This window comes from Haliaeetus leucocephalus, unplaced genomic scaffold (assembly GCF_000737465.1).
Source record: "Haliaeetus leucocephalus isolate CR32 unplaced genomic scaffold, Haliaeetus_leucocephalus-4.0 Scaffold273, whole genome shotgun sequence".
Classification (NCBI taxonomy): domain Eukaryota; kingdom Metazoa; phylum Chordata; class Aves; order Accipitriformes; family Accipitridae; genus Haliaeetus; species Haliaeetus leucocephalus.
Window position 1 is genome coordinate 2444758 of NW_010972709.1, and position 13076 is coordinate 2457833.

Sequence of the window (13076 nt, forward strand, 5' to 3'; positions counted from 1 at the left end):
TGTATTTTGTTCTCCTTGTAGCATGGACACCCTAGAGAATAGGGACTCTGCGGAGACCCCATCGTGGTATGTGCTTCTGCTTGTATGTTTGCCCTGTCAGTGTTGTTGCTCACATCATATTCCTCTTTCTGCTTAGGTGAGAGCAAAGGGCACTTCTGGTGAACTCTGCAGCTCTCCTTTAGATGCCGTTTATAAAGGGTTTCAGGGTGAATGACAGGAGTAACGTGGAGGCTATGTCTTGAACCCTCTAGTAGCTCTTGAGAGAATGTGTTCCTGTCAGCAAGGAGGGGATGTCGGAGCTTGCTTGGATCTCAGAATAGAAGTTTCTCCCTCAAATATGGGGAATGGCTATTCCAGATCATTCTGTCAACAAGGGAGAATGCATGGCTGAATATTAAACTCACATTTTCTCCCCCTTTAAATACAGTATGTGATGATTTCTATTAATGGGGGGAGGAAAAAAATAGCTGTTGTGTCACAACGACTGTAGCATGTGGTTTGTCAAACGAAAAGAAGAAAGAGTACACGGTTTGAGTCTGAATTCTGTACTGTCACATCATTTAATACATTCTTCAAAACAGAAAACGACTCATTTAATGCAACTTAAGCCTGTGCTTGGCAACCCGGAGAGAGGGTGGGGAAGGAGAAGGGAGGGGTGGTCGGGACATAAAACCTAAAGGAAACTGAATGTAAAGTGTTCTCTTACTCAATCTGGGCCAGATCTCATGGTGCTTGTATATCTCAAACCTCCCAGAAGAAATTCTCAGGAATAAAACCTGTATGATTGAGTCCACCTACTCATTTGGAGCCCAGTTCACCAGCTGGCACGAAGGGGAATGCCACATCATTTTGCTATCTTTTGATAAACTCCAGGAAATGTACTTCTAATACTTTTAATTTAGCTTGTTTTGCTACAGGGTATACTTAAGACGTGCATCAATAATGATCTTTCCAGCTTCTGTCTGCCAGAGCATTTATTGCCAGCATATATGGTTAGCAGTAGGTCTTAGCTTTCAATCCTCTTTAACATTAGCAGGAATTTGGGCAGTTTGCTGTTTGATTGTAGCTAGCATCAATATCCAGGTCATGGCAGGATTTTGCACAGTCCTCTGCCGGGATGAATTGCACAGAAGTCGAGGAGTAGACAGCTGTGCACAAGCCATCTAAAGTCTTTCAAGAAGCCAGATGTGCTGTCTTGTCTATGGATTTCTCTGAAAGCAGCATTTTGGAATATGTAGACTATGGTGGACTTCATAAATTATCTCACTTTTGAGTCTTTTCCAGGACATATCCTTCTATTACAATGGGGAATCCTGAGACAGGAAACAGAGATGGCTTCTTCCATACACGTTTTAACCTTTAATCGGGCAAGGAACAAATTTTTAACTGTCAGACGATGAGATAAGAGGCCTGTGTACTGCATGCCATCTGAACTTCCAGAATGTGTCTTGTTTGGCTTGCATCACTGATTACACCCCCTTGAACTGTCCTAAATAGCCCAGACAACAAAATGCACTAGGTTAATGCTTCTGAATAGCACCAAAATGCAGTCAGACAACAGGTTGCAATTTGAAATCCCCCCTGGACTTCAGTCCTCGTCCGAACTCATTGCCTTAAAGGGTCAGCGAAGGAGTCCAGACCATCGTGGTGCGTGAGGCTGTTGGCGTGACCCTGCCTCCAGGACCTGCTCGCCTGGTTGTTGTCTCGTGCCCGCAGTGAAACGGGTGGCCGATGCCAGCTGCGTGGCAGGGGACGGGTGCTCACGTCCATGGGAATGATGTCGGAGCTGGCACCCGTCTATCAGCCCATCTAGCGTCCTCAGAAGTGTGGCCAAGGATCAGATAACAGAGAACAAGCTGCCTTCATCCTCCTCTGGCTGAAGATGAAAGTGTGCTGATAGAGGGCAGGGAAGGAAGCGTGCACGGTTGGTGCCTGTGTTGTCTTTGTCCTGTGGGTAAATAGACAAAAGCCCTCTCCCGCGCTGCTCTCGAGCAGTTATTTCCAGTCCTTGGGTGTTCAATCATCAAATAAACCTTTGGGTTGGTGTTCAGGGGCTCTTTCCACTCAGCATATCTGGCTGTCAAAGCAGGATCGTGTGTTCCAAGGACTTGACATCATTTTTGCATCCTTATGAGTGAAATCGGGTTGTTTAACCTCAGCCGTGTGTATCGAGCCATTGCTTCCAGCTGTGCAGAAACTTTGCAGCAACTTTCTGCCTTAACCTCTTCGGGCTGCTTGTCCACAACCCTGGCAATGTGCAGTTTGATAGTGGTACCAACATCCATGGTAGCAGGGTAGCTAATCAAGAGAGGTTGGTCAAATCAAGGGTACTGAGATTTTTCTCAAACCCTTATTGTTCTGTCTTCCAAAGGTTTCTTTGCACTCGAGTTTCTGAAGTGCTTTTTGGACCCTTAATGTAATACTCCACCTGAGAACAAGCTGGCGGAAAGCTGGTGTGACTCAGGTGCCTGGCGGTAAGTTGCGAAGCTGCCATAACACGTGTGTGTGTTTCTGACACCTTTTATCTTTGCATCCCCAAGGCATTTGATTTTATCTTCATCTTCTTTTCCCACACGTCTTCTTCCATTTCTCCCCACCTCTTCATCTTTTCTCTCCATCCTTTACCTGTACAAACTGTTCTTCCCAGGAAGGGACCTTTGCTTGTAGTGCCAGAGGCTGACTGATGCGCTGCTTACCCTATTTTCTCCAGCAAAGGGGAGCAGAAGGTCGGGCTTCTGGGACTGCTAGGCAAGTGCTGAACTGTCTTGTCACCTGCTGTCTGGTGGCAGATCGTTTGTGAGGAGCATAGCTACCACAAAGAGGAGCTTATAAAATAGAAAATTTACATCCAATGCACGTATTGAATTTGACCCGACATTGTAAGGTCTGGCTGCTTGCAGAGGGAATAGCAGTTTTTCCTACAACACTAGAAAAACAAGTCTTTGCAGTATACAGTCGCAGCTCTCCTTTCCATCCACATGTCCATTTAAGAATTTTAAAAATAAGTGTAGCCACTGAAAGCCTTGCTCTGCGATATTCAGCTATAAGCCCCACCAGCTCTGCGGCCGCAGTGAGGTTTGCCAGATCTGAACATCAGTGAGATCCCACGGCGAAAGACCCACAGGAGTGCGGTTGGGCAGCCATGATGAATAGTTAAACGTCGTATATTAAAGAGCTATTTATAAGTGATTTATTTCGTTTTCTCGGTGTTGGGCTTGGCAGTGTTTGCAGAAGAGGTTTTTGTAGCGTTCAGCTGCGTGGTTACCGCTGTTGCACACAGCATGGTTATTGCAAGGTTGAGCTGTGTTTCTGGTCATTGGCACGGGCCATCATTTGCATGCACAGTCATGGCAACTGCACATACAAGTCGGAGATTGCTTGCCAATACGATGTTGTCCATGGGTTTTGTATTAAAATCTGGCAAAAGGCTCTCTAGATCGAAAGAGGCTGTCTCTGAATAGCCTCAGGAGTCAGATCTGTATTTATTTATTTATTTATTTGTCATGTGCACATATTTGTATACAAAGTGATTAGAACAAAGCGTTACCATTTTATAACTCCTATAACTCCACTGTGAACTGGTATTTTAAACTGCATTTGTACTCTTAAAAACTGGCTCTGCATGCCCCTGGTCACATGTTGTTGGACACAACTATGCATCTTCAAAAACTGTTGTGGTTGTACAAGACTGGCAGCAATGATTTAATTTCTCCCTCCCCTCCACTTCCTTCTGCCTGTCTCCCTTGCCCTCATCCCTTTCCTGGCCAAAATTGTAACTTTGGGGTGAAAAACACTGTGGCAAAAGGTAAAGAAAAATCTTTGAACATTGTACGTATTGGAAGCATTTGGCACCTCTGGGCAAGAAGCCTTCTCATTGACTTAGCTGGTCTTTGATCTGCTAACCCCTTTAAATCTTAAACTCTGTGAAACACGAGCTCAGGATTTTTCAGTGGGTATCCAGGAACAGAAATACCACAAGTCTCACACGTGCTGAATTCACTGGTTGTGTTTTTCTTTCTTGATTTGAACAGGCTGCTGAACAATAATCAGATAAAACAAATTGTGAGAAGATCCTTTGAAGATCTGGAGAACCTGAAATACCTGTGAGTTGGTAGCTCAGTAATTTCTTAACCTCTTTGAAATTTAACAACCCGCTTCTAATGTTTGCCAGTCAAGGATGTATTTTTTGTCCTCAGAATTTCTGGATGTTCACGTCACAGCTATAAAACATTGCCCTTGAATCGAATCAGCAAGCTCTGCTTTGGGTTGAGGTTCATAGCTGTTTCCTGTGTCTTTTTAAAACACAACTGCTGGTCGGTTAGACTAATGCTTTTTTCTTTCTCTCCTTTTGAAAGCTACCTTTATAAAAATGAAATTCAGAGCATCCAGCAACACGCCTTCAACGGGCTTCATTCTCTGGAACAGCTGTAAGTACAAATGAGCCTTGTTTGTTGCTGAAGGTGATGTGCGTAAGAGCTGATTTATTGGCTTCTCTGACCCAAGCGTTGTGTTTCCAGTAGAGGAGAGTACCAGACACTTAGCAAGGAGTAGGATGAGGCTTCTACTGTTTTATGATCCAGCTTTGCAAGACTACCCTGGCTTCATTTGAAAACAGCTGGTCCCAGTACTGATTTTGGTTAGTTAATGCTGAGGTCTCTTCCTACTGACGTCCGTATGTTTCCTCCTGACCCTGAACCTCTGGAGCATAGGAAGAGCCCAGCTGTGCTTCTGATTCCCTTTACATCCAAGAACCTTAGGGTGGGAGGAGATTGGGGTCTGTAGGATGGCTTGAAGCAGAAGGCAGCTGGCCTGCTGTGTTTATGTCTGCTGAGATTCCTGGAGCAGAGAGTAGGATCTGGCCCTTTGCTTGAATTGAGGGTGCTGGTTGAGTTTTTTCTGTTATCCAAACCTTTGCTGAAGATGAACGGATGAAGTGCAAGGTGAGAGCTGGGGCAGCGGGATGTTTGTGGGAGCGATGGTGGTGCTCGCATGCTGTAAAGCATCTGGGAGTTGCAGTGGGGGGAAGATGATGGATCCAAACAAAGTAATGACCTTCCCTCCAAGCTGTGTGGCACTCTGGGATGAAAGGAGGCTCACGTGTTTTCCTGGCAGCTGGAGCCCATCACAGTGACACTCTAGCAGTCCTTATTTGCTCCCCTTCTGTGTATTGCAAATCTGTGTGGTTTATTCAATCAAAGAAGTTTTGGGTTGTTTTTTGACTCTTAGTGCTCCATGCTCAAGGTGAGATGGGAAGACTGAGATCTGACTCTTCTAAAGTGTCTTGCTAAACTGGGATTGGATTTTTCATGCCAGGCATCATGATATATTATGTGCATGTGTGTAAATACATGTGTGCATGTGGAGAGAGTGTGAGCATGGCTATTTGAAGTATAGGAATTATTTGCATCATTGGAGAACAGGAACCAAAGGTGAAACCTTTCTAATTCATGGATTGTTCCCAGCAGCAGCGTTTATAGGGTTGGAACGTAACTAAGGATTTTGCTGTAAAAGGGATAGGATCCAGCTTGTTCTCCAGGCTGACAGCAGAAGTGGACAGAGTATAACAGGAAGTTTCAGGCAAGCTTAATAATAGGTGTGCTACCAACCCTGTGTACAATATGGTTTTTCATCAGCCAGCTCAGCAAGGATGCCTGGGAGAAAACATAGGAAGCAGATACCGGCTCAGCCGTGCTTTGAGGGGAGATGATGCTGGCCACAGTGATATTTTAACAATAAGCGTTCCAGACTTGATGTCACGAATAAAAGAAAAAAACCCAACAAAACCAACAAACAACCCGCTGGAAGTACCATCTGTTTTCAATCTCAGGCAGGCGTGGTTCCAAAAGAATTAGCTTTGCTCAAATCCTACCCCGTTTTCCTGTACCCCACAAGCCAGCTTTTCAAGAAAAAGTATAACCCGATTGATGGACAGTATCAGATGCTTTCCTCAAGGACCAAAGCAATGACAGCAGACATGTGAGACTCATTAAAGCACGTATGTCTCTCCCCACTGTTGCCCTCCACTGCAGAATCTGAGTCACCGTCTCTTGGTTTGCACTCTGATAGTGGACCATTTATCATGAATCCTTCCATTACGAATCAAACAGCCATGTGGCGGCTTAGGCAATTATTTCTCAATGCACTCAGCTACAATAGCAGAATGAGTATTTGTAGATCTGTGATTAATCAGTGTCTGCCGTGAAATTTATGCCTGTGTAAAAATAAGGGGGAAGAGTTTAGGCAACTTTGAAACCATACCGAAACGCACCTAAAGGTTAGGAACACGTCAGTTATGCCAGTGAATGTCACAGCTAATGGGAACAGGGAGTCTCAGGTATCGTGGGGTGTTGCTCTGCAGCTCCCAGGTTTCCTTTGCTGATGGCAAGGGGTGACCTGGGGCAGAGCAGAAGGTCTCCCAGGCCTCTGGAATAGCAGGTCACACTTGAGATTTTAGTGGAACTAAAAATATTAACCTGCATTAGCAAGAGCTGGGCTGTTCACATTAACATGCCATTTAGATCCAAGTGTTGCAACTGACTGAACCATCTCTGTCTTTGGAGACTGTGCCTTCCCTCTGCAGAAAGAGAATAGCCTGACGGCAGCTGTTCCCAGATGTTTCTGCTCTTGCTGGATGGATGCATGTGCTGGGAGCCCCTGTTAGAATCACAGATAAATGCAGACTGGAAGAGACCTTTGGATGTCTCCAGTCCCACCTTCAGCAACAAGCAGGACCAATTTCAAAGTTATATCAGGTTGTTCAGGGCCTTTTTCTAAAACTTAATTCTCAGCAAACTCAGGCTTCCACTCAGAAATGTTGCAGTTCCTAGGCTGGGAACAAGTGCCTTGTAGTAAGGCTATTTCTTCCCCCCCGACAATCCAAGGACGTGTTGGGGACTAGGGGAAAGGCAGGGAAAATTCCCGTATGGTGCTCAGACAGGAGCAGCTGCTGCTGGCTCTCCATGGGCAACGGTTTCATCCTGGCAACAGGCAATTTACAGTGATGGTGGTGGCCTTAGGCTTCAGGGAAGAGCAGAGCTGTCCTCCTTTCTGTCTGTGTTTTAGTTTATTAAGAGAGAGAGAAAATAATTGACAGGATAGGGAAAAGCCAGCGTTGGCTACTACATTTGCACGTGGAAAGTGGACGCACTGAAGTGGATGCTGGCTTCTCAGCATCTGCCCTGAGATGTGTGGTGACCAACTGGTGGGCATTGGTGGATTGATCTGGAAATATCTTCTGTCTTTTAAATTGCAATCTGTAAGCCTGCCCTTTGTGATTTTCTGTGTGACAGCTACCTGCATTTCAACAACCTGGAAAGTCTGGAGTCGGAGACTTTTAGTGACCTGCCTAAACTTGAAAGGCTGTAAGTAAAGATGGGACCTTTCTTGTGAGTAAGGGGGTGAGGAGAAGGGGAAAAAACCCTTTTTGTGTAACAGTTTCCGTAGCATGAAGTGTGATCTTCAATATGGAGGGAAATGCAAAAAGAAGCTTCCTTGAAAAAGGAGATTTTACATACTTACCAAGTAGAAAGGTTACTGAGAATATGAAGGGAATTTCCCATGTTGTGTTACGTTCACGTTTCCACTTAAGCAGGGGTAAATCTGCAGAAAGCCCTACCGCTGGCCAAGCCAACTGAAATTTTACTCTGGCCATAAGGTCAACATTAGTCACTGTTGGGCAGTGTGTACAAAAAAAAGCGGGTGGAAAAGGAAGAAAGTCAGAAGAAAGTCTAACAAGAAAAACACGCGTCCTCCTTGAAAGCAGTTAGGAAACGAAGTCCTGTGTCTCTCGCTCCCCAGGATTACTTCTAGTAGTAATGTAGCCCCTACGACAAAACTTAACACGGTGGTTCCCACTCCACAGTGAAACCAACAGACCCTTCTATGCTGCATGGAAATGTGCCTTATATCCGTACACGCTAGGCAAATAAAATCATGGTATCCAAACACCCTTAGGAAAATTCAGACCTGGATCAGTACACCACGGCTGATCTCAGTCGCTGTATTTGATCCAACAAAAATTCTGGATTTAAATTTTAGAGGAGGGTTTGTCAGCATCCAAGCTGGGCAACTAGGCTGAACTTGCATGTACATGTGTGTATGCAGACATTTGCACACAAGCTGTACTCCTTTTGTATTTCTTTCCTGTTCCACTCTCTATGAAAATTGCTTCCTATCTTTTATCAATGGTCTCTTATGAGTTTTAGATGTAACTGGCATAAGTAAATTTCCCCCTCCCTTATGGGAATGGGGAGTTAATTATCCCATCTTGGTCCCCACTGATGCATTTTAGTGCAATCAAGGGGGTTTTTTTCTAAGAACTGGGGAGTCTTATCTGTGTGCTAAGACTTGGGAAGTGACAATTTATGTTGGCTTTGTTCAGAGGTAAGCCCGGCTTAGGCCGTTGTTGTCTGAATTAGATTTACTCATGGATTTGGGTTAATAACTGCATTGAGTCTAGGGCATGAGTTGTCTAGCATCTTCTACTGGAGCCTTACTTCAATGAAATTGCCATATCTCCTGCAGGGGAGAAAAGAAAAGGTGCCTTCTAAACTGGAGCTCACCCAGGCACAGAAAGCGTAGGGTGGGTCCAGTCTGTGGGGATTTCATGCCCTTTCTCCTCCCTTTGCAGCGCATGAAGCAGATTAACGTTAAGGTTCCAGTTTAAACCTGTTACATCACATCTTGAGTCACCATTTCCAGTCCACACCCGCTCTCCGCTTTGGTGTATTGCATTGCACTTGCAAATGAATGAAATCCCTATAGCTCATGGAAACAAACACAGTAAATTTAAAAACTAAGCTCCGTTTTGATGAGTAGCCTTTGTATTTAAACTGAGTTTTGACCTGGGATGTTATCATCCATGTAGTGCAAATACTGAATAATGTTTTGGCATGGGTTCTCCCGATGCAGATTCTTGCACAACAACAAGATTTCCAGGATTCATCCAGGGACATTCTCTCAACTGGAATCCCTCAAACGGCTGTAAGTAAAAAACATTGCCTGCAAAGAGCAATTGTTTATCTTTGATCAGATGGCCAGGACCTGAGGAAAAATGTGCCTGGTTGGCAAAGCTTTTAGTTGTTGCACTTCTAAGGCCACTGCTAAGTTTATAAAACAGTTTTGATTGGACATGAGAGCTGATTTAACCAGTTAGTAGTTTCTTCATGCTAGTGTCTAATTATAATCTAACTATAATCTGCTTACAGCTCAATAATGCCACAGGAATGAACATTCCTGGAAGGTCCTCACAACAGTTTGAACCCATAAAACATCCTTCAGAAATGTAGGAACTCCAGGTCACATATATGACCTTGATCATGTCTTCAGATCAGTATCTAACATGGCAGGAAAAATCATAGTCATAAAAGGAAAGGCTTTTTTTCTACAGATTGAAAATACTCCAAGGGGTGCCCAGGTGCACGATTCTCCTCCCATGCAGGAATACCCTGGTGTGTTGTTCCCACATAACCTGGCTGTCTCTTAAGCTTACTTGCTTGCTTAAACCCTGCAGAGATTTGCTTTGTTTGTCTTTTATGATCTCTGGAAATAAGTTCTATGATGCGTTTTGGGGGAAAAAAAAGCAAAAGCTAAAGAATTTTGGTGTTTTGCCATGCTTTTAAACTGCAAGAAAATAATGTGTTTCTCACTGCATCCCTCTGTGATTTCTGCAAGCAGGTAAAATGCTTCGCTTTTCTTTAACAGGGAATAACTTGTGAAATTTTGTCTGTACGTGTCAGAGAAAAAGGTGGGGTGTCTATAAAATGCTCTATCGTGGCCTTGTGTGAAATCTCACATTCTCAAATGTTTGTCCCTGAAAACATTCGACCTTTCTTCCATGTTTTTTTCCGATGGCCCAGACCCATCTATTGTAAAACTGTCAGTGGGGAAGGAGGCATAAACTAATCCCCCTATAGTCTTTATTTATCCTTATGCATAGCACTGCACAGAAGAATGAGGTCAGTGGAGGGAAAAGCATGGGTGCACTGGGAGGTCACTGGTGCTCCATACGGTACGTTGCAGTAATAAAAGTTCTTATAGTTTGCAGAAATGCTACAACCTCTAGCAGCTGGTCACAGAAAGAGATTGATCCGATGCACACTAAAATCAAGGGGGAGTTTTTTGGAGCTAAGAGTGAAACAGAACGGAAAGCTCTAACAGAGGCAGTGTTATCTGCCGTTCTTAGAGAATTCAGTAAAGGTTGAAATCTCCATCCTGGGGGAAAACCCAGTATTTCAGTGTCTCTCTTTGCCTCAAATTAAGCCAAAAATGCATAATCCAGTTTAACAGAATAATTTTCATTTGAAACTGGAATGAGTGATGGGTAACATTAGTTTTTCAACGAAATCCTTCTGACTTGGTTAAGCATCCTATTTGACCATTGTGGGAATGAAATCTCTCAAATTTTCATTTGGGATATAATCAAACGCAGGGAAAACCAGACAAGTGATCCTTCACTGCTCTTCCCCTCCCGTGTCCCCGAGAAGGAGGCAGCAGTCAGAGGCTGGGCAATGACCTGCCTTTTCCTCGGTCTTGCAGGCGGCTGGACTCCAACGCCTTGCTTTGCGACTGCGACTTGATGTGGCTGGCTGAGCTGCTGAAGAAATACGCCGAGCAGGGCAGTATCCAGACAGCCGCCACCTGCGAGGCTCCTCGGGACCTGCACGGGCGCTCCATCGTCACCTTGACCGCCCAGGAGTTTAACTGCGGTGAGCGAGGTCAAACCCCTCCACGGGCCACCCTCAGCCTGTGGAGTTGGGCTTTGGTCTGGGAATTGTGTCCTTCACCCTTTTTCCTCCCTCTTTCCCGTCCTGGCATCCTGCTTTCTCCCTCCCTTTTACTGCTGAAATGGGGAAGTCCCAGTGGGGTCACACGAGTTATCAGGATAACGCAGAAAAAGCTGACAGTCGTAGGGGAGGTTGAAGACAGCTCTTTTTTGGCTGGCAGTTGTCATCTTGGTTTTTAGATTGAGTAGGGCCAGGAAAGGACCTGCTGTGGTTGGTGGCTAAACCAGCAACCAGAAGAAATGTCCTGCGTTAGGCTGAACAGAAGGGGAACACTGGGAGAGCTGCAATGGCTGGAAACGCAACTGAAAACCTAAGCAAACGTATAGTAGATACGTAGCTGAATGCTTTGTTTGACTGTGGTAGTGTATCGCATTTGTTAAGCTGTTATTCTTTAAATTTAGATAATTGCTCACTGAAAAATGCCGTTTTGAAATGAAAGGTTTTATTCTGAAAAATTCTGAAGTAAAATATTTCATATAGAAAAAGACAAAACTCTGACTTTTAAGTGCAGGCATCAGCAGAGGATGGCACAAGTGTCAGCTGTGGTTCCCTGATACTTTACTGCTGGTGGAGTCAGTTTGAGATGTTCCCACTCACCCGGGCCAGCTATTAGCATCTCTCCTGGATGTGCCAGTCCAGCTGTGTGCGTGGCTGTGCCAGATGTGTGAGATCAGCTGGATTTTGAAGCGCTCTCCCTTGAATTCAGCTTTTTTCCTATGATTTTGTTATTTTTTTCAAAATCTTGACCACTTCACAGCTTAATTTAGGGCACAGCCACGCAAAGAGTTGAACTGGCACAAAAGGGTCTGTAACCTCAAGGGAGGGGGGAATAGGGAGGGTCTAGAGAAAGCAGCTGGGGACACATGGAGCGGGACCCGCTACAAGTGGATGTGGCGCACAACGAGCTGTCCCCGACACACAGCCGGTGCCATGGTGCAGCCGTTAATGTAAATTGGTTCTGGTTGAGGCATGGGCGCACAGTGGGATGTCTGTCAAATGAGCCAGAGCACCTGGTGGGAAGATTTTGCTGGCATTAGGCTTTTATGCTGGTATTGTGCCAGCTGGGAAAGACAAATGATGCATAATTCAGCGTAAAGCTCTAATGATGCAGGCGGCTGATATCTGAGTCAGTACGAAGCCTGCTGGCATTAAGTTAACCCACCACTTTTTAGCAGATGTGAGCCAGTGGAGCAAATCTGCACTGGGTCAGTGTTTTGTACCAATGGGCTGCGGTGTGTTTGGTCCTGGCGTTGCCATTGGGGATAAATTGCCAAGCCATTAAATTGCGGTCTAAGGAGTAAGGGCATAAACTTTCCACTGGAGAAGGTTCTCAATCTTATGAATAATCCAGCTGGTTTTACTGGATTACTGGTGAGCACACAGACTGTTAGATGGGTAAGTATTCTGCTGAATCAAGATCAAGCACTCCAGACCATGTACATAAATTCCTTCCTATTTTAGCACATCCTTTAAATGTTTAACTTGCTTAGTGCTTGAGTACATCTTAAAGTGAAGCACATAGTGAAAGGCTTGGCTGAATAGGGATCGGCTGATGAATTAGGGGCATAATGAATGAAATCCTGTTGAAAGGGAAGTAGCGTGATTTGCGGAGAGCTGGCTCTGTGTGATTTGCAGAGAGCTGGCACTACGTTCAGATGGAGCAGACAGTTGCTGAGAGCAGCAGGCTGCCAGGGGCAGAAAAATAACCCAAGTGAGGATGCCGCTGACTACTTCGCTTATTTTGGGGGAGATGGGGACCAACTTTCGGGGCAGCTATAGTGAACCAGTGTACAGCCAGGTCTGTTTTTAATCAGTGCTGCCTGGGGCTGTGCAGGGACCCCAACATACTGGCAATAGAAACAGCCACTTCGATTCTCCAGTGCTTTTGGTGGGCTCAGATGAATGATGCTGTTCCCTCCCTGATGTCATTTTTGCTGATGTTGGTGAGAAGTCCTGGGGTGGCTCTGAGTTGTGCCTAGGGATCTGCCAGTGCCTGCTTGCTCGGGGGTTGCAGGATGGGTGTTGCATTACCCACTACACTCTGGTTGGGCTGTAGATGGTTTTGTGCTGCTCTAGACTGGGTTGTGTTAAAACGGTCTTTTGCAGAGAGGCCTCGCATAACCTCACAACCCCACGATGTCGACGTCCTCTTGGGAAACACAGTTTATTTCACCTGCAGGGCAGAAGGCAACCCAAAGCCTGCGATTATTTGGCTGCACAACAAGTAAGTCACACACAATGAGCCCTGGGGTAGCAAAGGTTTTTCAAGCATTGAGCTCTTCAGTTAGTGCC

The 13076-nt window shown here is 45.2% G+C and overlaps 1 protein-coding gene across 1 annotated transcript in view; it reads left to right on the forward strand.

Annotated features, from left to right (window-relative positions):
- Window positions 1-13076, forward strand: part of LOC104833189 (peroxidasin homolog) — a 35001-nt gene that overhangs the window by 4167 nt on the left and 17758 nt on the right. The window contains exons 3-8 of the mRNA XM_010569765.1: window positions 4032-4103; window positions 4356-4427; window positions 7290-7361; window positions 8911-8982; window positions 10537-10706; window positions 12891-13008. Of these exons, the coding sequence (XP_010568067.1) occupies window positions 4032-4103; window positions 4356-4427; window positions 7290-7361; window positions 8911-8982; window positions 10537-10706; window positions 12891-13008 (576 nt within the window). The remainder of the gene's footprint in view (window positions 1-4031; window positions 4104-4355; window positions 4428-7289; window positions 7362-8910; window positions 8983-10536; window positions 10707-12890; window positions 13009-13076) is intronic.